This window comes from Geospiza fortis, unplaced genomic scaffold (assembly GCF_000277835.1).
Source record: "Geospiza fortis unplaced genomic scaffold, GeoFor_1.0 scaffold100, whole genome shotgun sequence".
Taxonomy (NCBI): Eukaryota; Metazoa; Chordata; class Aves; order Passeriformes; family Thraupidae; genus Geospiza; species Geospiza fortis.
Genome location: NW_005054350.1, coordinates 2,202,617 through 2,227,447, shown reverse-complemented (window position 1 = coordinate 2,227,447; position 24,831 = coordinate 2,202,617). Strand labels below are relative to the sequence as shown.

Sequence of the window (24,831 nt, the reverse complement as noted above, 5' to 3'; positions counted from 1 at the left end):
ACACTGACATGAAGTTTATACTGCCATTTCTTTGAAGTCTCACCCTTCAGAAGGATTATAAGCTGAAGAGAGAAATGTGATTAAATTCAGACAGGAATGAAGTCATGGTTATGATCATACATGTGTATGTGTTTGCCTGTAAAAATCTGGCATGAGAAGAGTGAGATTTTTTGTAGGAAAGAATGAAGATTTTGTGCTAAAAGGAGCAAATTTACAGATTGTAATGGTCACACACATTCCGTGTGTGATAACATTCAGTTTATATTTCCAGGAACAATAAATTTTCATGTACTACTGCTCAACACAGGAATTATTTTTTTACATATCTCCATGCCACTGACTCTCTTGTAAGTTAATCTCATCTCTCATCAATTTTTCACCAGCTTCACTCTGATGTTGATAAAGGAGATGGTTCCATCAAATACATCTTGTCAGGCGAAGGGGCAAGTTCCATTTTCATTATTGATGAGAACACGGGGGATATTCATGCTACAAAGAGGCTGGATCGAGAGGAGCAGGCCTACTACACGCTCCGAGCACAAGCTCTAGATAGGCTGACTAATAAACCCGTGGAGCCAGAGTCTGAGTTCGTCATTAAGATTCAGGACATCAATGACAATGAGCCAAAATTTCTGGATGGTCCCTACACTGCTGGAGTTCCTGAGATGTCTCCTGTGGGTAAGTGTAAAATACACTGTTGGTGTTGTGGGAAATTTGTTCCTATTGCCTTTTTAAAAGTTTCATTATTTTTTACTGTTTCACACTAAGCTACTTAATTATCTATGAGGCACCTGCAACAGTTAGATATTTCAAGACTAAACTGGAAATAACATGCTAGATTAAGTATTTACCCTTTCAAAAATGTTGTGAAACTCAAATAGCTATGCAAGGATTCAGATAACCATTTTATAGTGCATTTCTCATTCCAGGGCCCAGAGGCTTTGTTTTATAATTCCCATTAACAGTAATAAGTTTCACACCTATGTTATGGTACTCAGAAATTATAATTTATAACTTCATTCAGATAAGGTCTGTTCATAACAAACTCTTACAGTTCCTGCGAGTGAATAGCATTATCTTTTTTGTAAGTTTTGCACATTTTAGTAATATTTTATTGGATATTTTTTCCTTACACTGAAATTCCATTTTCTGGGGAATATAGGCAAGCAGCAGGAACTGCGGTACAACTTGAGATAGCTCAAACTTCTACTAAAATCTGAGAAGAATGGGTCTTAGAGGCTTCAGATCCTTTGTTGGAAACTAAGAAATGCTGATTTTTTCCTGAATTTGAATTAGGGAAGAATTTCAAAATAAAATCCACTGTGTCTTCCTTATAAAGTGACCAAATGCTCATCCATTGTCAGGTGCCACTGTTCCTTTGAAAGCTGACTCTTTCAGACCAGATTAAGGCTTGGCCCAGAGATGTTTCAGTAAATGTTACTTTAAGATGAAATTATAAATGCAAGCACAAAAATCCTGACCAACCAAACAAACAAAAACAAGAAGAAAAAAAAGAAAACAAACAAAACAAAAAAGACCCCTACTTTACTACAAATATGTATATGGGAAGGCCCACTTCAACCTGAGAGAGTTCTGTGCTGATTGAAATAAAGATTTTCTTTGCTTAACTGATTTTAAACCATGTTAAAATGTGTTACTCTTACAGTAAGGCTGGGCATAAAATTTGCTATGGTTTCCTCAGTATGATCTCCTGTGGTTTTGAATGTTAAACAATGCATCTAAATTTGAGCTAGAGAGAAAAAGAATCTTCCCTACCTAAGTGCCCTGCAGCAATCAGTAGCAAACATTGCTTATATATTTCAAACTCAGCTTAGGAGTCAATAGAAGAGAAGTAAAACATTGCTAATGAGTTTTCTATACATTTATTTTACTAAGCAGTGAGCATAGATACTATTTCTCTTTGATACTTGGCATTTGCTGTTTGTCACTCGAGTACTATGTGGGTGGCTGAAGAGGCAATACTAGCCTTGGAAGAAAGACATACACCACAGCTTTTGCAGAGTAACAGGGAGGAGATGAACTTGTGATACATTGCTGAGAACTTTTTACTTCTGAACTTTGAAAAAATCTAGACAACAGATAATTTAAGACTGTAAAACCTAAATAATACACTTCAAAAATATTTTGTGTTAAAATACATCTTTTTTTTTTAATTAAGATGCTCTTTTACTTTAGAATAAGATTATTTAAGAAAGGTGTAGCATGCAGCAACTATTAGAATTTTTTTTCCACTTTTTTCTTTTGACCTGAAAAGAAATTATCTCCATATTTTACTTTTGCATTTCTTACCTCTGTCTTTTCTTGCACTGGCATATTGATGTACAGACAACTACTACAGATATATGAGGTTTACTTACACATACAAATCCATACCTCTACTCCTACCTATGCTCCATTTGTTTCAAAAATATATTGGAAATCAATCTATGGGGAGTGCACTGTGTGCAGTGGAGAATATAAGGACTATTTTTCAAAATGAGCTGCTTTGCATATTTTGTTGAATCTTTACATCATAAAGGAGTAAAAGATATTTTCTCCCACATGGACTGTGCAACACCAAATGTATTTTCGATTCGGGTAAGTATTATGCCAAATTATTAACTGAGACTAGTGCACTCTCTGAAATTTGTGTCGACTAAGGGTGGTTTCAGATTCATGAACTTCCTGAAACTGCACATTTTAAACATCTTCATGGTTAGTATCCCACACCGAGCAAATACTGCATTGTTACAGAGTTAAGGATTAACATGAAATTCCTTTGTCACACTTTGTTGCATTTTGCTGCATTTTGTCTTACATAGTTACAGCAATTCATACTTTATTCATATAACATAATTTTTAATTAATCACCTAGAGCATCCATGAAATATTAAGGAGATACAAAGTATCTCTCTCCTATTTTATTTAAAATTGTATCCATGACAAGGATTTTTAATTGGATATTAAAGGAAATGAAAGAGATCACAGGATTACAAACCCAAATTAAGTATAAAGCTATGAAAACTATAACCTTTAACCTACAGACTGGTTATGCAAGTATAATGGTTCTGTATTTTATTTGACAAATATTTTTGGACATTATCTAAGGCTAATTGAAGTCAATTCTCTTCTTTTATTTGAAATGACTTCAGGTCAGGTTTAAATTATATTTGGGTCAGGCCCAATTATATTGATTATCCTGAACAGAGTAAATATCTTGATGGCTTATAAATCTATTCATGGCAAAACCCCCAAAGATATGGCTTATCTGAAAATCATAAGGATTAGTTTTTGTCATATTTTTTTTAAGTGTGTCTGGTACTTAAAAAACTGAGCAGCATTATATTTCAAACAAAAGGATACTGATCTGTTTGAGTTATAACCGAGGGAAGTAGGGATGAGAATTCCAATGCCCAGCATAGTTTTGGTTTGTTTAATCTTCTCTGCTCTCCAGCCATATCAAGAGCTTTGCTTGTTACCCAGCACAACAAATATCTCCCCTGACTGAGATGGATAGAAATACCTGAATTATATAACAATGTAAAGAAAGCAAAAGCACTGTATCAGGCTTATATCTTCAATACGGTGTGTAGTGGGCCTTGAGAGTCTGCACGAAGTGCCTCTCCAAGCCTAAGCCACCTCTGCTTCCCTTTGTCTGACCTTGCTACTTAGCTGGGACCATTCTTGAGTTTTTTCTCCAAGTGAAGGCAACATAACGAGGCTGTGGGAGGGGAGGGAGGAGCTGAAGAGGGTTGGGTTCTGACTCTCCCCTTTCACACTCCTGGAGGGGAAAGGCTGTGGAAGTGTTGCTGCATCAGCTGTGGGTGTGACCTGGTGGTGGAAGCACAAAAATACCAGAAAGTAGTGAGCAGAACCAGTCTAGATTGTTGTACGTAAGGATCATGCAAGAATTCTGGATAACTTGATAGTAAAGGTGTTTAATGTTTTTAGTAGCAGCTGATACCACATAGAGATGTGATGCTATCATGGAATGGTTCTGTATGTTAGGCATAGTGAATATCATTAATTGACATAAATTAATACTTTTAATAACTGACAGCCTTAAAGGTCTATTTTCAATTTGTTAATGTGGCTACAATTCAATTGATAAGAGTTTGTGCGCTTTAAAAATTGTGCATTTTTTAAATTATTCTAGTTTTAGAAACCAGTTTTATTTTGAATGATCTCACCAATATTAAAACAGAAGTCACAGAATCATTTTTCATAAAACATTATTTCAAAATTTGCATAAAATATCCTGCAAGTTACTAGCAAGCTTTCTAAAAAGCTCTGTAGAGGTTTCTAAAATAATGCACTTAGACATTCAAAATGGATCCATTGGATTTCCCAATGGAAATTGAGTTGAAGGATCTCCAACTCAATTTTCAGCAACAAGTTTAGCTTTTTCTCTTCCTATCACAGAAAAGATTAAACTCTGCAGTGTGTCACGAACATTGTTGAGCTTTGACTTGGCTAAATTTAAGTACAAATAGCATTCTAAATACAAGATCCTCTCTGCAAATATCCTCCCATCCTTTTACCTTAATATCAGAGTTAATAGGTCAAGTTCTGAGATTACTGTAATTTAGTAATCTCTATCAGTATCTAGTAAACATTATGTTACAAATTATCCTAAAAAATATTGAAAATAAAACCAGGAATCTGTACCAGTCACACAGAATTAAGTCTGTAACTACTATCAAGAAAATAATTATGTGAAGCACTTTAATAAGCAGCACAGATTTTTTCTCAGTATTTGCTACAATTGTTGAAAAGTTTTATGATGTTGCTACATGTAGAATTCCTTTTAATGATCTGATATCCAAATTTTGTTAAAAAGACATAACTGTAGAGAAAAATATTTTTGAGGAATCCATACTTAAAAAAGAAAGCTATTTTTTAAATAAATAATGCATGCTTATTTTTTAAACCCATACAAAATACACATAGGAATATTTTGTGAGTAATATCTGTAACTAATGTTTTAAGTTATAGTTGCAAAGCCCCAGTTTATATTAAGACACTAACGAAAGTTTGGGGTAGAGTCAGTGTCCTGTCTACACTTGTGCTCCAGGGCTCTGAACAATGGTGACTAAACAAGATTTATTGGAACACTCATTTTGTTGGATGGAGTAAAGGTGTGGTACCATTTGTTGACTGTCCCTGTTACCCGCAAGTCTTAGCCTTGGATGCAGGTATGGCAGCTGATTGTCTCTGCTGGAGGGTGAGGCAAAGCATTCACAGACACAAGGAAGACAATTTCAGTGCAGGAACACAAACTCTTCTAAGGTGATGTACTTGGAACTACAATGCAACTACCCATATTCCCTCACTTTTAGATTTATTTACTATCCATAAGTATCCCCACAACTTTATGATTTGGGTTTTTTTAAAAGGGAAGTAAGTATTTTAGTTTGACATCAATCCATTGCAGAAAGATTAGAACAGCAGTACAAGGCAGTTATCCTACTCTGAAGGAATTCTTTTTCTTCAAGAGCAATCTGCTTCTTCTGGAAAAAATCTCTGGAAATCCACAAATACAGATCTTTCTGTGTATTTTGTTTCCTTGGAACAGATTTCCTACACATAGGACTTTTCACATAATTAGAATACCTTCTGTTATCTTGCATATTCTTGAAAAAAATGGTGTGCAGAAATCTCCCTCTCAGCATGGGGCTTTAAAAGCTCTCTTTTTTTTTTTTTTTTTTTTTTTTTGGTGTGTGTGCAATTAACAAAGAAAAAATGACAATATAATGGGTTTTAGTTTTAGATCTTTCCCCCACTGATGTTCAGAAGAAGTTGATTAGCACAGAGGGACTGGAAAAGTATCATTGTTTTTTAGTTACTGATTACATTTAAATGGAATTATCACAGAAAGATTTGATGTTAGAATTTCTTCTTAAAATCCACCCTTTTCTGAAGGATCCATGTGTTTTAGGAGAGACACAATCAAATTCAGATAATGACTTTATTCATCTCCTGAAATGTAGAGGGTTTGTTTGCTACATCAATAGATTTTTACAGCAAACAAGCACTTCTAAACTTGCAGCATTTTGAAAATGTCTGTGCTGAGATTGCAGCGCTTGTAATTTCTTTGATCTTGTATTGGTCTGGGGCCCTTGAAAGCAGCAAGAGCAGGGGGAAAGACATAACTGTGTGAGAGGTTTATAAGCACTTTTGCCTATATTTGCAGACATTGTAAGCTTCATTGGCAGGGCTTAGTGACTTTGTAAATGTGGTAAGCCTGGCTTTCACTAAGAACACAGGATGTCAAACAGTCATTACTATACCCTTGTTCTCAAAAGCTGGATAGACTTTGGCAAGTTTAAAATAGGTCCCTGTATGAAATTACATCATAGAGTAATCTGTAAAATCACTTTGACATACTGAATCAAAGCTCTTAGTTACTGGTGAACAGAAAATGGATGTATTTTAAGTTGCAAAACTGATAAATGACTTGATGAATTAACTAGCAACCTTCTTTTTAAAATTTCCATCTACTTAATAGTTGCATGCGAAATTTCAGGTTGGGAAGAACCTTTTCCCTGTCCAAAAATATTAGACCAGTCACAAGACAGAAAAATTGCATTTAAATAAAGTTGCAACCATACTACTTTGTCATGGATACTTCAGGAATAGAGATCAGGAATGTGGGCTAATTAGGCCATAACCTCAATAAATTTCTTTTACAAATGATCATTTCTGGTCAGAATTCTTTCAAGCAGGACCCATCCTTTGCAGTCTGTTCCATTTTATGGAGGGCTGCACTTAATCCTTTCTCCAAAGTTTCAGTCCTAGGTTCCATTTATGATGTCCTACTTGACTGAGAATGGAAAAGATGAGGAAAATGGATGGGTGATATACTATATAAGATAAAAAGAATTTCAGAGATTTCTCCCATTTCCTGAAAATTCCAAGTAAAACTGACCAGAATGCTATTTATTTTAAGTTCACCCTGTAAACTTGCTATTGCAGTTTGTTCTTAAAAAGTGACTTCAAGGCTTGCTAGTCTCATTTTCACATGTCAAAAACAAGTCCTTTGAGAAAATGAACATTGTGTTTAAAAAATGCTTTTCTCTAATTGTGTGAATAAATAAAGCCCATGAAGCAATCTAATCCTCTCTTGAAGATTTTTACTGAGCATCTGCCAAATTGATACAATATTAATTTGCAGTCTTACCTCCAAATGAGTCCCTGTGCTGTTCAATGGAAGGTCTGAATGTTACAGACAATCTGCCAGTGAGAAAAAATAATCTTTTCTGTCTATCAAAGGGTGGTGACCATGGCCAAGGCCCTGGGTCCAAGTGTTATTTTATTCTGCTCTCAGCATACACCATGAAAGCTGTTGTCTAGAACAAAACAAATGGGAACTGACATGGAGAACATAATGAATAGGAGATGAATGAAGAATGAGATCCTCACAAGACATAACCTTCTTGTTAGCCAGTTAGAAATTTTTCTTTCTTACTCCTGTTAAAATAGAGACATTTTTTTGCTTGAGGAATCTTTACACAGTAGATTACCACAATTGATATTGCAGATATATTGAAGGAAATTAGCATTGCAAATCATTGAGGGAAATTATTGCTTTTTAAAGGAATTTAGATATCACTTTCACCAGATTTTCTCTGAGCTGAGAAAGAAACTCTTCAGCCAACTCTTTATGAAGCAGTAAATAATTTTATAGGCTAACAATAACTCTGTGTACATTTATCAAAATTTGTAAAACATATATATGTATGTATATTTGAATTTCTAATGAGTTATTACAATTTCAGCAAGCAGACTTCTCTTAAAAGGAAAACTACTACTACTGTATTTCATACTCAAAAAGACTTCAGGCTTCACCATCATTACTGAAATTTTGCTGACATATCCTCCACCAGGCAAAGACAGAGATGGAGAGGAGGAGCTAATGAGTGAGATGATTTTACTGCTGTGAGTCAATGCTTGTGACTATTTGGGAAGATGGAATTCTGTAGTAGCTGATACTATCAGTTTACAAATAGAATCTGGTACAGTAAACAGAGTCAGCATGGAAATGATGAGCAATTGTGCAAAGCCACCTCACCCTGTTCCAGATATGTACTGGCACAGCATATAGAGTAAGTGTAGTTCAGATTTTTCTATCTTTCATGTGCAACAGTCCCTCAAACATTTTACAGGTACCTCTGTGGTTCAAGTGACAGCCACTGATGCAGATGATCCTACTTACGGCAACAGTGCTCGAGTGGTTTACAGCATATTGCAAGGACAGCCTTATTTCTCTGTGGAGCCCAAAACAGGTAAATTTACATAAACCCTTTGCAGTAATGCTGAGAAAAAGAGGAAAATGGGCATTAAAACTTGCTAGGAACTTATTAATATGATCTTTTTGTTAATTTAATACATTTGGGTTTTGTTGATAATTTAATCTCTTATTGTTTAGAGTGCATTATGAAAACCACATGTCTGAGCTATGTAATAAACAGACTTTGCTGGAATAGAATTTATTGTCTTTTCAATCTACCAGCTACTTGGTCTGCTGCCCAGTGTCATCTCTTTTATCAGTGAAAATTTCAAAACTCATTGAACATTTTTTCAGATTTCAGAAATATCTAAATGCCACATAGCCAGGTTCCATAAGAATGTATTTAAGGCTCAATTACTCTCCATCCTACTTTTCAAAGTGAAGTTTTGTTGTGAAAAATGAATCCCTTCTTCATTAATTTGAAGAAGAAAACACTGTGCTTCTTATGCTTATCAGATATAATATTTTGCTGCCACTTTCAAAGCATGTTGCTGGTGAAACTTTATTTTTACAATTTGCTTGAAATTTTGTGAACATTTTTAAGCCACAACCAAATGCAGCCTTTAATCCTCTGTTAGTTTAATAAATATTACCCATTCTGCTGGATCATTTCATAATGCAGGAAAGTAGGTTTTTGTTCTGTTCATTTCAATTTAGTGCTTGAGCCTTCACTTACACCTACAAGGAGAAGAGTTATAATATTTATTTTGGATATAACCAAACTGAGACAAAAGAGAAAAAATATCACCCTTTTAATCACAAACAATCTGTGATGTGAATCAGACCTGAGTCCCAATATTGTGACCAAAAAGTCACACTCTATTTAGCAACATCTAAATTTGCAGAAATAACTACTATAATTACCTCCATATTGCAGCAGATCCATGCTCAGCAGGGATATATAGCACTGTCCTTTTCCCTCCAATGAGTATGATTCATAGTGGTTTTCTCTCTGTTTCTCTTTCTCCCTCTCCATGTGTATTTATGTACCATGTATGTTATGATGATGGCTACAGGCAGCCAGTGAAAAATAATATGGTAGTTTCTGCTAAATAAAAATCTTGAAGAATTCAGACTGAAATGTTTGCATACATTTTTGTCACTTTGATGTGATACTCAGATTTCCTGTGTGCATGACAGTTTGCTTCCAAATGATTGGGTAACTTTACCTGGTAATTTAACTATGACAGGAAAACAAGCATGCCAGGAAAAAGCAAGGTAGAAACAATAACACTATTAAATTGTATATTAATTGTATTTTTACATATCTTGTAAAATGGGTGAAATAGTGCCAAGCAGTCTGTTGGTGAAATAAATGTTTCAACCCAAAGGTGATTAATGGCAAGTCCAACATTCATAAGGGAAAAAAGAAATAAAACTCTACGCTAACATTCAACAAATAGCAGATGAAGAGATATGTGTCCCCATGTGCCTCTTCTTTATTTAGGTTGTTTATATTTCTTTTACTGCTGACACTAAGTGCTGGAGTAGCAAACGGCTGCCTCTCTGGAAATCAGGGTTAGCAGCTGTATTCTGTACTGGGCATGAAATATTCATAAAATCATCATATTTTGAGAAGGCATATTTATTTTTTGATGCATATCAGCAGAGCTGAAAGAATTGAACATGGTATTTTCTTCTAGTTCTCATTTCATGTCAGTTAATTACAAATTAATTAATTACACAGATCATCAAATGGACATAACAAAAAATACTTTAGATATTTAAGTATTTCATTACTAAATAAAAAAATCTCTTAATTACGCCAGTGTTTTAGAAGTGGATATTGGTAAACCCAATATATGGCAAAATAAGAACATTTCATATATCTGCAAAGTGTGGCATGTTATCAGTATTGGTAAGAGTTAATGTCTTGAATCGGTGTCCAAAAGATAGTGAAATGAATCTTGACCTTAGAATTTAAAAAATGAATGCAGAATATTCTGTTCTTCCTAGCTCTAAAAGAATGGGAAATCAAATACAGAAGATTACATCTTCCAGGGAAGGAAGTGTTACTCAAGACATTTTGAAGACTAGTTCAGGGAGAAGATACTTGAAAACCACAATCATGCACTGCATTATCCAGTAAATAAAAATTGGTGTGTTTGGTGACTATTTAAAATAAGCTTATGGTATGTCAGTGCAACTCCTAGTCAAATCCCGTTATATTAGTATTGGAATTCATTCATTCCACTCTTGCTGCAATCACTGATCTGTGGTTACCTCTTAAAGGCAGCCTCAACTTTTACAGCAGCATATTTTTGCTTGTGCGATCCTTGACACCTTGTCTTTCTGCAGGTGTTATCAAGACTGCCCTTCCGAATATGGACAGAGAAGCCAAGGACCAGTACCTGTTAGTTATCCAAGCAAAGGACATGGTTGGGCAGAATGGGGGATTGTCAGGGACTACATCTGTAACTGTCACCCTGACTGATGTTAATGACAACCCACCTCGCTTTCCACGCAGTAAGTTACTTTGTAAATATGTGACTTGTAATGTTATTCCTAAACACTGCTATTTTCTTTACACACTGTGCTATTTCTAAACAGAAAGTGTTTATTTTCCATGTTAAGTTCTTTGTTAAGCACTGACTGAAATACATTATTATTATTATTATTATTATTATTATTATTATTATTATTATTATTATTATTATTATTATTATTACTGTGTTGTTGTTTTTTAAGCATTGTTTTTCTTTGCTTCATGCATACCAGATCAGTTGAAATGGTGTACAGCAGCAGTGACATTTATTGATGTATTTTACTTCATCTCTATGAATAAATAAAAAATAAATCCTAAAATATATTTAGGTCTTTCCAGTTAGGCTTCAGGATTCTTTAATTTGACACTTAATCCTTTGTATTCCTTTGGCATTGCCACGTGCTTACAGTGTTTCCTAAAGAGTTAAATACCAAAGAGCTGGGAAGTCACCTTCCCTGCATTTGATTGCTTTGACCAAGGTGGCTCTCATCCTAACCTAAAGGAAGGACTACACAGTTGTGTGATCAAACCAGAAGAGCTCAGTTTATTCATAGTGTTCTGTTTGGGGTGCTTTTTTATTAATAAAAAAAAAAAAAAAGCAAAACCTGGTAACATAGAAAGTAATGTGAAGGATATATTCATGTCAGCTCCAGCCTCACCTCCAATGATGGAAAAAATAGATCTGTACATAATAGATTTCCTGTTATTTCAAGCCACCAACTGCTTGAAATAATAATAGAATAACTGAAGTTGTGTTTGAAGGTGAGGGTGTTATTGGCTACAGAGTGCACTCTGATGCCCTTTTGACTGCATATACATCATTTTATGCTTGAATAAAAAAAGCTAGAATTCTCAAGATGGTGCACATACTGTTAAATTAATATCTATTAGTTTCCAGTGATATTCAGATTGTGAACTGCCTAATTGAGATATAAACTATAGAATAATACATTTTTACATTGATTTTATTTTACTTACTTGCTTTTCTTTCCTCTTTTCTGGTAAACAAACTAAAACAGCATTATCAGGGACTCACATCACAATTTGCATTTAAGTTTTGAATTTATTTTTTGCATCTTTGCTTTGTACTTGTCGTATGAAGAAGTTATGCTTGTTGTGCTTAGAGTCTATCACAAGGAAAACCTAGCAAAAAGGGCAATTTTGTTTCAAAAGTGAAGAATATTTTCTTGTAGCCCAAGTAAATGTTCAGGCACAGGATTTAAAGGAATGTAGATTTAGGAAAGCTAGATTTTTTTTTTTTTTGCTTTCAGTCCCAGAAGACTCTGAATTCATTAAATTTTTAAATTCTGCAGGATCATATCAGTATAATGTCCCAGAGTCTTTGCCAGTGGCTTCTGTGGTGGCCAGAATAAAAGCTGCAGATGCAGATGTTGGACCTAATGCTGAAATGGAGTACAAGATTGTGGATGGTGATGGCTTGGGAGTATTCAAAGTTTCTGTTGACAAAGAGACTCAGGAGGGAATCATAACTATTCAGAAGGTGAGTCTGATTTTACCCTCTGATTCTGTTTGGAACTCTTCAAGATGGGGGCAGGTGATGAAAGTAGGAGCTTTTGTTCCTTAGAGCCTTGTCTGCTGTAAATGTTTCCATTGGTATATTTCATCTTGACTTGACTGTGTGATTTGGAGGTTTTTAATGACTTATGCTGAAAAATATTCTGCATTTTCTTTGACAAGACCTGTATCTTGTGAAGTGTACATTTTAAAGCACTGCATTTGAATGGGAATCTAAATTTTAGTCTCATTTGCCTTTGTATTAAATAGTAGAAAGTGTGAAAATGTATCTTGCAGCAAAAATGGAAGCTCCAAATAAAAAATGGATCCTGAAATTAACTTTAAAAATAATTATATGGATGTCTTTATTTGAGGTGGTACTATTCAGAAAGCACACATTATTAATTTAAAGTTATATAACAGTAAAAGTAGTAGGTTTACAAGATCATTTATTATTTAAAATATTATTTTAAAAAACTCTGGAAAATTTAAATAAGTATTTTTTCTTCATAGCTTTCTACATATGCAGTTAGAAAGCATTATGAAACTGAAAGATCATGTTGATATAAAATTATTAAAACTAAGCTTTCTCACATTGCTGCAACACATTTTAGACTACCCTTTTAAGAAGAAAAAATATGCTCAAATATTTTTCAAGAAACTTTTTGGTTTTTTTAACAGTAAAAGAAGTACAACACCTTAGAAGAATCTCTCATATAATTTCCTACTCTTAATATGTGAATGCTTGGCAAGTCTCTTTGTTATGCAAAGGGTGGTATTTCATGGCCTGGGCTTCCCACACAGAACTCAGCCTGCAACTCCCACTGCAGCTGCTTACCCAGCTACCTACACTGAATGGATTCCTCAAAAATTTAATATCCTTAAAGGGTGGGAATGACTTGGCATTTTGGAATACATGTACCTATATTTCCAAACAAGGATCTATGTTTGTACTTAGTATTATTCCATAATAGATTTTTTTCCCTAAATAGTCTTTAATCTTTGAAAACTTAACCTGTCTGCTGGGGGGCTTTTTGTCTTGTTGTGTTGGGGTTTCTTCCCCTCCTCTGGTGTATCAATTTCCTCTTCTAGCCATATAAATCTTCAGTTATATTTCTCTTTGAAGGAAGTTAAGAGTGCAAGATGTTGCAAAGCAATGGGCTAACTCTCTGATGCCCTTAACACCTGTTGAGAGCTGGTAATCATCCATAGATGTCACAACAAATGAAGTATGTTCACCCTTGAAAGATCATAATATGTGTAATGTGAATCTTTTTTCAAGGAAAAAACATCCATCTTAGGCTTTTTACAAAATGTACTTCTGCTTAGCACATTTGAAATACAAGTGATGAAAAGTTAGTAGTCTTTTTGTTCAACAGCCAAATTCAGTGTGTCTCCTTCAATTTGCTCATTTAAAGTTTTTGGGCAAGGATTTACAAGAAATGTGCCTATCCTAGAGGGAGAACATTTACCAGTGCCACAATGAGCAGCACTGAATCAGTCAGGGTCTTCAGTGATCTAACATGAGAACTGGTGAGTTCATTTCCATTTTTTTTTAGTATGGTTTTGTAGTCATGGTATTTGTTCCTGGAGTATCCTGATTTCAGTGCTATACATTGGACCAAATAATTGGCATTTGTTATTTCTATTATCATTTTAGCTAGGGAGCTGAACTGGACTTTTCACTACTGAATCTTTGTCCAGAGAAGTGCTCTATGAAATAGCTGTTAGACTACATCAAAAGGTACAAATGTTTGACCTGATCAAATGGTCTAATCTGCTAATAATTTTTATACCTACATACTGCTATATTTTGACACAAGAATTCAGACTTATTTCTCTGCACTGTGAGACATTTTCGCTAATTTTCCTACTATTTTCGACTTCTGTTCCTCTGTGTGGTAGATAGTCCTTGGCTAGTGCAAGGCGCCCACCAAGCCAGTCTATCACCCCCCTTTCAGCATGACAATATGAGAAAATAAGATGGAGAAAACCTTGTGGTTCAAGATTGGAGCAGTTTATGAAGGCAAAACTGCAGGTCACATGCATGCCAAGCAAAGCAAAAAACCAGAAGATCTTACTCCTTATAGAAATGCCCAGCTGCTTCCTGGGAAGCAGGGCTTCAATTCAAATAGCAGTTGCTTCAGAAGGCAAAGGTTGTAAATAAGAAATGCCCACTCCCGCACTCCCACCTTCTCTTAGGCTTTATATGAGATGCCCTACGGCATGGAGTATCTCTTTGGTCCGTTTGGGTCCACTGTTTTGGCTGTGCTTCCTCCCAAGATCTTGCCCATCTGTGTGGGAAATGTTGGAGAGACAGCACTGATGCTGTGCCAGCGCTGCTTGGCAGTAGCCAAAATCTGGCGTGTTGTCAATACCTTTCCAGCTACCAATGCAAAGCACAGTGCTGTTCTGCTGTGGGGAAAATTGACTGCCCTTCACCCAAACCCTGACATACCCAAAGGTGATTTCCCACACTGAGGGCCACCTCCCAAACCTCAGGATGTCCTTAGCTTTTCATTTTGACTCCAGAGAACCTTTTGCCATGCCCAGTGCTCAAAGACCTTCCTTCCTTCCTGCCAGCCTTGTAGAGAACATTGTCTAGGACAGATGTGAGGAACTGAAATACGGTGCCTATGAGGCAACTGCACTGTCTTCTGGACATTAAATTGAATTAAAGACCATTATTAATAACTGCATATGCAGGTTAAGTAGGTTTCAATTACTGAGCCTTATCTGCCAGATCACTATGGAGTCAGGTTATCCCTGCATGATAATGTGTGCTTGTTAGTAGGAAATCAAAGAAATTAAGTTTGTAGCCTGAAATCTGCCTAAAAATTTTACTGTCCAGCACATGATGTTCTGTACTCCTCTGAGTGCAATTAACTTTCTCTTTTTCATGCCCTAAAATCAGCTGAGGTATTGAGAAATAGCTCAGCCTCAAAATGCATGCCTATCCTTTTCAACTTCTGATTATTGATATGCTCAGATATCACGTTTGTGTGCACATCAGGCAGTAAAATGCCAAGGCAAAGACTTATGAAAAGGCACGCTTGGGTTCTAAATGCAAATGGGTGCTTTAGTTTTGCGTACTTCTGCTGCAATTGTACATACAGCTCAGCAGGCTGGGCATGAAAACCACCGGCAGTAACTGAGCAGCTGAAGGCACTTCTCCATTCATTTTTGTGCTGGGTGTTGTTGGAGAAAGTTTGGCACCTGGTTATCCCAGTTCTGCACACAAGCTGAGGATTTTGCATTCTGTTTTTAGAAGGATAACCACTTCAAGACAACTTTGAAAGCTGACTTCCTCACTCGACACTAACACTTCTTTTAACACATAAGTAGCATTAAATTTAAAAAAAGAGTTTTTGTAAGAAAGAAAAGAAAACTGCAGGAAGAGTACTGAGATTTAAGAACTCACCATGTAAAGATGGATTTTTATGTTTTATTTTATTTTTATTTCACAGCATTCCTTTTATGGAATATTAAAGAAAAATGCCCAGGGATGAGCAAAAATTGCAGGAAAATGATCTTGTTTGAAACAGAGAGACATCAAGTACCATGATATTAGAATGAGAAAAGTGTTACATGATTAGGTGTATCTCAAGATTACTGGTGAACAGATTTGGGCGTGTTTAATTTTTTGTTTTGGATTGTTTTCCATGCCTGTTTGAACACATTTCTTCTCTGTACTCTGCAACAAAGAGATTTCGTAGCATCATGAGCAAGTGGAAAAAAAAATGTGTTTTTACTATTAATAGTGATTTTCTTTGAAATATATACAGTGTCTTCCTTCCTTTATGACACTTCTGCCTTGCTATAAACCCAGATATCTCTCTGGCTTGCACAGTTTATTTAGGCTGGATTTTTCTCCTAACACTTTGAGAACAGTGCTGTTTTCTGAATAGTAGTGGTAGTTCTGCTCATAGTTCTTGCAGCCATGGCAGGACTAGGGATTACATGTTCCTGAACATGCTAGTACTGTTGCTACCTAGTGCCTGATGTCAGTGTAGATTAACTACTAAACTAAACCTCAGCTCAAAATCACATTTTGGCAATAGTCTGGCGGTCCTGTAATTACTCCCTTGAGCATATGGAAGCAGACAAGGGAAGAATGCTTTCTCTGTGTCTTTATCCACTTGGTCTTTGTCCTTTCCAAGAGTAAAGAGCAGGATTGTACTACATCTTATGCAGCACAACTAAGCATGTCTGCTTCTATCCCTGTAGAGTTTTTGCAGCCCTGTGGACTTTCACGTACTTGTCACACCTTATTTTATTTTATCCCAGTTAGGATACTCAAATCAAAATTAAATGAATGAGATAAGTAGTCCACATATTCCAGGAAGTTGCTCAAGTTCCTTTGAAACAAAGAAACTACCACCCCCCTCAAAAAAACCTGAACACAAATAAACTAATCAAACAAAAACAAATAAACAAAAACTCTCACACACAACATTTTAAAAATATTTGGGACAAGGACTAATTTTGTTCATTAATTTATGGCTTACATAATGACAGCAGGTTATGTTTGGGTAGAATTGGTTTCTGTAAGATTAGAGAAGATAAAATTTCATCTAATGACAGAAGCTAGTAAGACAGTGTATAACCATTTGCTTGGTTATTGGCACTAAAAAAAAATCACTTTCTTCAGCAATTCATTAACCAATTTCATATGCAAAACATGTATCCAGCATGTATCTACAACATTGTATAAAAGCATGTAAATGGTTTTTAGGCTATTTCCAGATATTTCATTACCTGAAATATGATATGAAAAATTCTAGAAGACAAACTTTGACTTTCTTTTTCTTTGTCTTTCCTCTTTCTTCAGAAGTTGTTATAAATAACAAGTGAATGAGACCCGTAAGTACAATATTCAGCTTAAATGAAGGGTGGGAAAGTGGTTGGAAAGCTAATAAGGATCTTTTCCTGTAACCTACTATATTCATACAATTTGTTGCCTAGCAGTTTCAAGTCCTGTGGAAATCTTCCTACTTCTTTATTTACTCATTTTCTCTTTTGTTAAATAATACTAACAAATAAATGAAAAGTTCTCACTTGTCAGATGAAACAGAAGAAATCTTTCTTATTTTTATCCTTTTTGGAGCAGTTCATGCTACAATTCTGATGTTGCAAATAATGTGAATTTGGCTCATCTCTGCACTGTAGCACAGTCTTTGTGGTAATTAATAAAATAGAGCAGAATGGAAGAGAACAGAATCATAAAGATAGCATCATTAAGGTTGGAAGAGACCTCCAACTTCATCAAATCCAGTCTTTGATCAAAGAGACCACCATGTCAGTTAAACTATAGTGGCACATCCAGTCATTTCTTGAACACTTCCAGGGATGATGATCCCCTGGGCAGTCTTTTTCCAGGCTTAAGTACCCTCCCAGTGAAAAACAGTCTTTGTGATGTCCAGCCTGAACCTTTACCTGTCACATCCTGTGGCTGTGTTGTCTTGTACAATCCCTAGTTACCTGGGAGAACAGGCTGACCCCCACCTCACTACAATCTCTTTTTAGGCAGTTGTAGAAAATAATGTTTCCTCTGAGCCTCCCTTTCTCCAGGCTAAACAACCCCAGTTCCTTCAGCCACTCCTTACCCGACTTAGTGTCTAGACCCTTCACCAACTCCATTGCCCTTCTCCCTACACTCCAACACCTCCTGAATGGGGCCCCAAAACTGGACTCAAGATGTGGTCTCACCTGTGCCAAGTACAGGGGGGCAGTCACTGCCCTTGTCCCTCCAGACTCACTGGTTTTGATATCAGCCATTGGCCTTCTGAGGCACATAGGCACATGATGGCTCATGATCAGCACTCCCAGGTTCTTTTCTGATGGGCAGTTTTCCAGCCACTCTGCCCCCAGCCTGTGGCACTGCTGGGGTTGTTGTCACTCAGGTGCAGAACCCTGCACTTTCGTTGTTGAGCTGACCTCAGCCCATTGATCCAGCCAGTCCAGGTGCCTTTGCAGAGCCTTCCTGCCCTTCAGCAGATCAAGGCTCCCACTCAACTTAGTGTTGTCTGCAAACTACTGAGGTAAACTCACTCCCCCTATCCAAATTATTTATAGATATTAAACTGAGTGCTGAGCCCTGGGGAACACCACTGGTGATTGGATGGCAACTGAATGTAACTCCATTCACTACCAACTCTCTGAACCTGGCCAGTTTTTAACTCAGTGAAGAGTGCACAGGTCAAAGCCATAGGCTGCCAATTTCAAAGTAAAACTAAACTAGATGTGTGAGTTGCCTTTAAGCTGGATTTAGAAAAACATACATCTTCTGTGATCTTTTCAGAAAAATAAGAGTTGTAGAGTTTATGAAAAGGAATCAGGCATTTATATTTCTTAGAAGTATCTCAAATTTTTTTCTTCGTTCACACTGTGACTCAGTTCTCCATCTGTAGAGTAGGATCAATTCCTTCCTGTGGTTTCATTTGTAATTTGCATCCTGCTATCAATGCTCTGTTAGTAAGGACTCTGATCATTTGCATAACTCAATTTCACAGTCGTGAGGGTGTTTGGAGAAAAAGCGTAATTTTTCTGCATATATTGGAGTTTGAAAAAATGTGTCAGATTTTCCTCTGCAGTAGAAATCTTAGAATTGAAGAAGCATTTATGGAAGCAAATGATGATTCAGTCAATTAATACAACAGATTCTGAAGTGTCCATGCAAAGTTATGTACAATTTTGAAGTGAATTCATGTTGATTTTTGACAGAATCAAATTGCAATACACATGAATGGAGTCTTGGCTTTGCTTTCTAAGCAAAGTACATACACAAACCCTTATTTCTGGTGCTTTCCAAAGCACTATTCCTAGAAATAGTGTACTAAAAAAAGCATCATTTAAGTACAGATCTCACTTTATCCACCAAGTAGCAGGCTCAAGTTAGACTTCAGTAATATTAATACCTTAGTAGCAAAATATCTAAAGATAAAAACATGATGCTCTGTATCCACCTACACTTTTACCAAATATTTGGTACTTAAAGTAGTTATGGTAATGTAATAATAAGAAAAGGCTGCAAGGTATATTTTAATTTTATGTATCATATGTGACTTTTTGAAATGTTATGAGACATGATTCAAGCCATTTGGAAGTCTATGGAGAGATTTTAGTGGATTAAAGGGAGGGGAAAAAAAGACCAAAGACCCCGAAATACTCTGTAGAGTGAGAGTTGCAGTGTCTTACTGCAGAAAGTGGCAAGCATTAAGATTTCCCATGGCAGAGTTCTTGCTCACTTTGCCTTCATTTCTACCCTCAATACACAGCCCCAACACGATATCATTAACTGGTATGCATGTTAAAGGGAAAAATATTGTTGTAATGTACTTTCTCATAGAATTTGACTGTTAAGAGATTATTTTAAAACCTGAGTTCATTCTAAAAGCAATATTGGCAATTATAAAATGGGGGTGGGGTAAGGATAGGGTCTATGCATATGCTTTTGAGTGAAAAGCTATCTTTCCATTACTGTTAACATTTTGGTTTTTTTATTTTTAGCTAGAATTTTTTCTTTCAATTCTATATCAGAGTTTACAATGTAAGAATTTGAAGCTTCCCTGGTTCCTTTGAGAGATTGTGTGCATTTGTTTGATGTACTGCAGTTTTCAATATAAAACCTCAACTGGGCTTAAAAATGGGATTTTCACCTCTGAAAAGTACATTATTACAAAGTTACCATGCAATAAAAATGAGCATTATAAAAATGGGCTTTCTGTGAGTTATAACATTATATCCAGCCTCTCTAAAATAGAAGACTTGTTTTCATTCAGAGAGGATAAAATTCTTACCCCTTAAAAGGAAAAGAAGAAAAAAAGAGACAGACCTCACAAAAGGAAAGATATGGATCCTGCATGGGATCTAATCAGATAATACTAATGCACAGATATTAATGAAGCTGTTAAGCTCTATTCACTGTACTGAAGGACTGAAGTATATGTTGTCCATTTAACCTTCACCATTTATGTAGTGATTTGCAGTCTGTTAAGTTGGTGCTCCATCACTGGAATCTTGTGCTTTTATTATAGCAGAAAATAATGAAGGCATGATCCAAAAGCCATTTAAATAATGTCTGTATAACAGACATCAATGATAATTAGATAAGAAGAAACAAAAAAAAATATTTTCAGGTCACTTTCTCCGTCTCTCATGAGTGTGTGTAGCATGCAATTTCTTCATTATATTATCTAAGAAATGTTGAAATGTTTATGCCAGATCAAGAGTTCTCGCGCATTAATCATATCTTAGATATTTTATTTGTTTTTCCCAGATTATATTTTGCCTCAAACTCTGATTGATACCTCTGTATTCCCCACAGGATCTGAGGTTGTATATCTCAGAGCAACAGATTGAGGATGATGACTGTAGCTTTTGTAGACATTGCCACACCCCACAGAAGACAGGCTCTGCCAGAAAGAACTGAAAATAACATTATTGCCACTGCAATAAAATCACTTAATATTGTACAATGCATTTGTCCATCCATAACTACCGTCTTCTAAACACCACCTGCACTGTATATGTACATAGATTTGATTTTAAAAAATTATTTATTTATTTTTCATTAACAAGGATCTTTATCTATCTTGAACATTGCCAGCAGCATTGGGTACTAGAATATATCTGAGGGAATCCTACAGAAGGATTCATGTTGCTAAGAGCAGATGTTTACTTCTTTCAGCTACTGAGATTCCCTTACTAGTGACTGGTGAAAAGCAGGCATTCACCAGCTGATAGCTTTCCTGGAAGAATTTTGCTACAGTCTCACTAAGGACCATATGGTGGTTTTCTCAGATGTATGTTAGAGAAGGTTGAACATGCACTTAGTAAGGCTGTTTAGAATACATATCTACACCACTGTTAGTTTTTCATCCATTCCTATGAGGAAATACTTTACTCATGAGTGTGTATATTTTGTGAATTCCCTACTAGTCTGACACTCCTTCATGACAAGTGTTCATATGAAAAAACACTTCTTTATTATTTCAGTTAATAAATATCTAAAGTGGTCTTTAATCATTATAGAGACATGGGAGTGTCTTAAAATTAATTTGAAGAGTATTTATTTTTTGTTGTACTAGTCTATTAAAACAAAATTAAAATTTATATAATTTTCCAATTACATATATGGTATAAATTTTGTCTATTAAATCATAAATTTCATAATTCTTTTTACCTTGAAGGACTGTGCTGTTGACATTAGTGTATCAGAAGAAGCTATCTTTTCTGCAATCACTGTAATCTCAATCACTCAATTTCAGCAGATACTATGAGGATAAATTAGCTTTCCTTTTTCCACTACATGCTTTTGTACATTCTGACTGAAAATATACTGTTTGCAAAAGGGTCAGTGTGTTTTTTTTAATGAGGGAAAGTTTCAGTTTTAGTGTTTTTTGGGGGTTTGTTTTCTTTTTTTAAGTTCAAGAAATGCTACTCTTTTGCCTTTCACATTTTTTGGGTTATCATTTCTTTATTTATTATGGTTTTTTTTCAGGTCATTATTTTTAAAGTAATAGTTTGCTTTTATTAGATAATGTAATGTCTTAAGATGTCCTAAGAGTTTGTCCACTCTTTAACCTTGCTGCTCATCTGGTCATATCACTTGCCTAGTTGTTATCACCACAGAATGAAGTTTCTAAGGCATTTTCATCATTTCAAGATCACATTGCATTTGCATTATGGCCATGAGATTGTTTCATAGCACATGTATTGTCCTTTAAATATAAAACCAAAATGAAAAAAAAAATATTAAACATGCTTTACTAATGAATACTGAGCAGTTGTATCCAATACAGGGAGCAGTATCCAGACAAGCTTTCTATTTCAGCATATCTGTTTTCCAAGAGCTGTGGATACTGCAGCTTTGATTCAATCCAAGAAGTGCTTGCATAATACAAGGACCACAAGTATTCCCATTTGGAGAAGCCTTTTGCTGCCACACAGAGTTTGTAAAAGTTCAGTGCCTTTCTGAGTGTGTTTTGCTGCAGTTCATTTTTCATGTTTAAATCTAGACTGTTTGCAGCTGTATTATCGCATCAATATAATCACTGACTTTAAGATGCTCATTTGGGATTTATCTGACTGTAACTAGATGGAGAACTTAGGCCCTTGTAGGTCAACAGATGTGTATTTCACCTCTGCTGCTCCTCTGAGTGAATACTGGAATGTTTTGCAGATGCTGGAGGATTAATTTGCAAGCACATCTCAGATCCCTGTGATGTATTCAGTAGCAGAACTGCAGAAAAACATTTTTAATCTGTTTTATACAATTGGAATTATAGTTTGAAGACATAGTTGAGTAACCAGACTGCAGCTTTAGAAGTGCTTCAGTATTTTGCTGCTGTTTTTCAATGATTAAATTTGGAATTACAAAGGAATAGTTAGTTGGATGTTTGGTGCTAACTGACAAAATAAGACTATAGATACAGGGTAAAAGGTTCTAATGTTAACTTGATGTTTTCTTTCAGTAACGGCTCCTGTGCTAAAATTATTCTTTCCTCAAATAAAATTTTCTTCTTTCTGAAGAATCTGAATATCCTCAGATCACAGATGGCTCATTTTTTATGGGGGGTAGTTTTTGATTCTAATGCAGTATTTGTTTGAAAAGAAACTTCCATTGAAAAAAATTAAAGCAGAAGGAAGGTATAAAAAATTACATGTATTTTGCTTAATAAGCAAAACAAACCAAAACAATCTCCAGACTTCATCTCGGTACAAAATATTGTGATATAAGCAGTGTAATTTAGGTCATTGCCACATTTTCTACTTAAATTTATAAGATATTGGAGAAAAGATTGTTTATTCAATCCAAATACTATACAAAACCCAATAAATTCAAAAGAAATTTAAGACAGAAAAGAATCCCACCCACAATTTTCTGAATGAGGTTACTTGTATGTAACCTGTAAAGATTATATTGACTTCTTATATCTGGGTAGTATGTCACATGTTATTTGCCATGAGCTTAGATAAAATATTAATAAGACAAAAATAAGTATTAATTCACAATAGTGAAATAATCAGTGAGAATCTGGCCCTCACAGAAGTTACAGAAAGTTTTACAATTATCTTATAAATTTGTTTCACTCACAAGGTAGAACTATCTTTATCACTTAAGTCATTGCAGAATATTCACTAGTGAGACACTGCAGATAGTGTTTTGAGAAAGCGAAAAAATTAACCATGAACTATGGTCTGCCATCAAAAGTGATGGGTGCATACAAATGGCAAAGGTATTTTCATTTTATACTTACTGAAAGTTTTAGGCAAAAGAGTTTTGCGTCAACATCACTGAATAATAAAATTTCCAAATAATTTTTTGCCTTTATAGGAGCTGGATTTTGAAGCTAAGACAAGCTATACCTTGAGGATAGAAGCAGCCAATCTGCATGTTGACCCTCGTTTCCTGAGTCTGGGGCCCTTCAGTGATATGACAACAGTGAAGATAATTGTAGAGGACGTTGATGAGCCGCCTGTGTTTACCTCCCGTCTGTACTCCATGGTGGTGTCCGAAGCAGCAAAGGTTGGCACAATCATTGGAACTGTAGCAGCCCATGATCCTGATGCCTCAAATAGTCCTGTCAGGTAATTCCAAGAGTTCTTAATTATTTATTCAACCTTTGCATTGAAGTTGTTCGTCTTGTGGTGGGAGGGGCTTTGGTTACACTGGAAGTCATTAATAAGCTTCATTCCCTTGCAGAGGGAGATTCAGATGTTCTATGAGTTTGCATAACTTTTAAAACCTGAACTACAGAATCTCTGAAGAAAAAAAAGCTGAAATCACTGTGAAACAAAGAGAAGATATCGCTTCAGAATCCCAAAGGGAAGAAATCACCTAAAAATATTGCTCATATTTATTACTCTCTAAGCTTAGGAAGAGTCTATTATTATCTATAGCAAGTTATTTTCTCTTAAATCAACCAGGATCAAAAATTATATCTAAATTATACACGTATGCTTGAATAATGATTCATAGTCTGTGTGCACTAGGAATCAGAATGTAATAGGACATAAATTGGAAACATTCGGAAAAACATTTTACATTAGAAAAGTGGACAGGATGAGATGCATCCTGTTCTAGTCAGGGTGGTTAGAGGCTTTTGGTTTTGTAAATTTTGCTGCAGCCGAATATCTTCCATTTGAATGGGAAGAGGTATGACCACTGGAAATTTATAAACTGTCAAGGCACTCTTCCTTTGTCATCCGGTGTCTGAAAAACCTGCAAGTCTTCCAAAATATAATGTCCAAGATCATCGAGAAACCATAGGAGAACACAAATTCTCAATCTTATGTTTGCCTGTATCTAAGGTCAGAGCTCAAGGGCAAAGACTCACAACCTTAGCTACACCAGTAATGAGCTACTTGTTATTTTTCTTATGCAGAGTAGTAATACTCATTCTCAAAGCAACATGCAAAGGATCTAGAGAGTAATGGTTATAACTTAGAAACTCTGTGAATTTAAACACCTGCAGGGGGAGGAACTCATACACAATTAAAAGTTAGTACTTATTTCATTTGTTTTTATTGCTCACTT

The 24,831-nt window shown here is 35.5% G+C and overlaps 1 protein-coding gene across 2 annotated transcripts in view; it reads left to right on the top strand.

The window, feature by feature from the left end:
* CDH7 (cadherin 7) overlaps window positions 1-24,831 on the top strand; it is an 82,822-nt gene that overhangs the window by 39,335 nt on the left and 18,656 nt on the right. For both annotated transcript variants that reach the window (XM_005423328.2, XM_031058852.1), the window contains exons 3-7: window positions 384-678; window positions 8,166-8,285; window positions 10,589-10,756; window positions 12,089-12,276; window positions 23,629-23,882. In XM_005423328.2, the coding sequence (XP_005423385.1) occupies window positions 384-678; window positions 8,166-8,285; window positions 10,589-10,756; window positions 12,089-12,276; window positions 23,629-23,882 (1,025 nt within the window). The remainder of the gene's footprint in view (window positions 1-383; window positions 679-8,165; window positions 8,286-10,588; window positions 10,757-12,088; window positions 12,277-23,628; window positions 23,883-24,831) is intronic.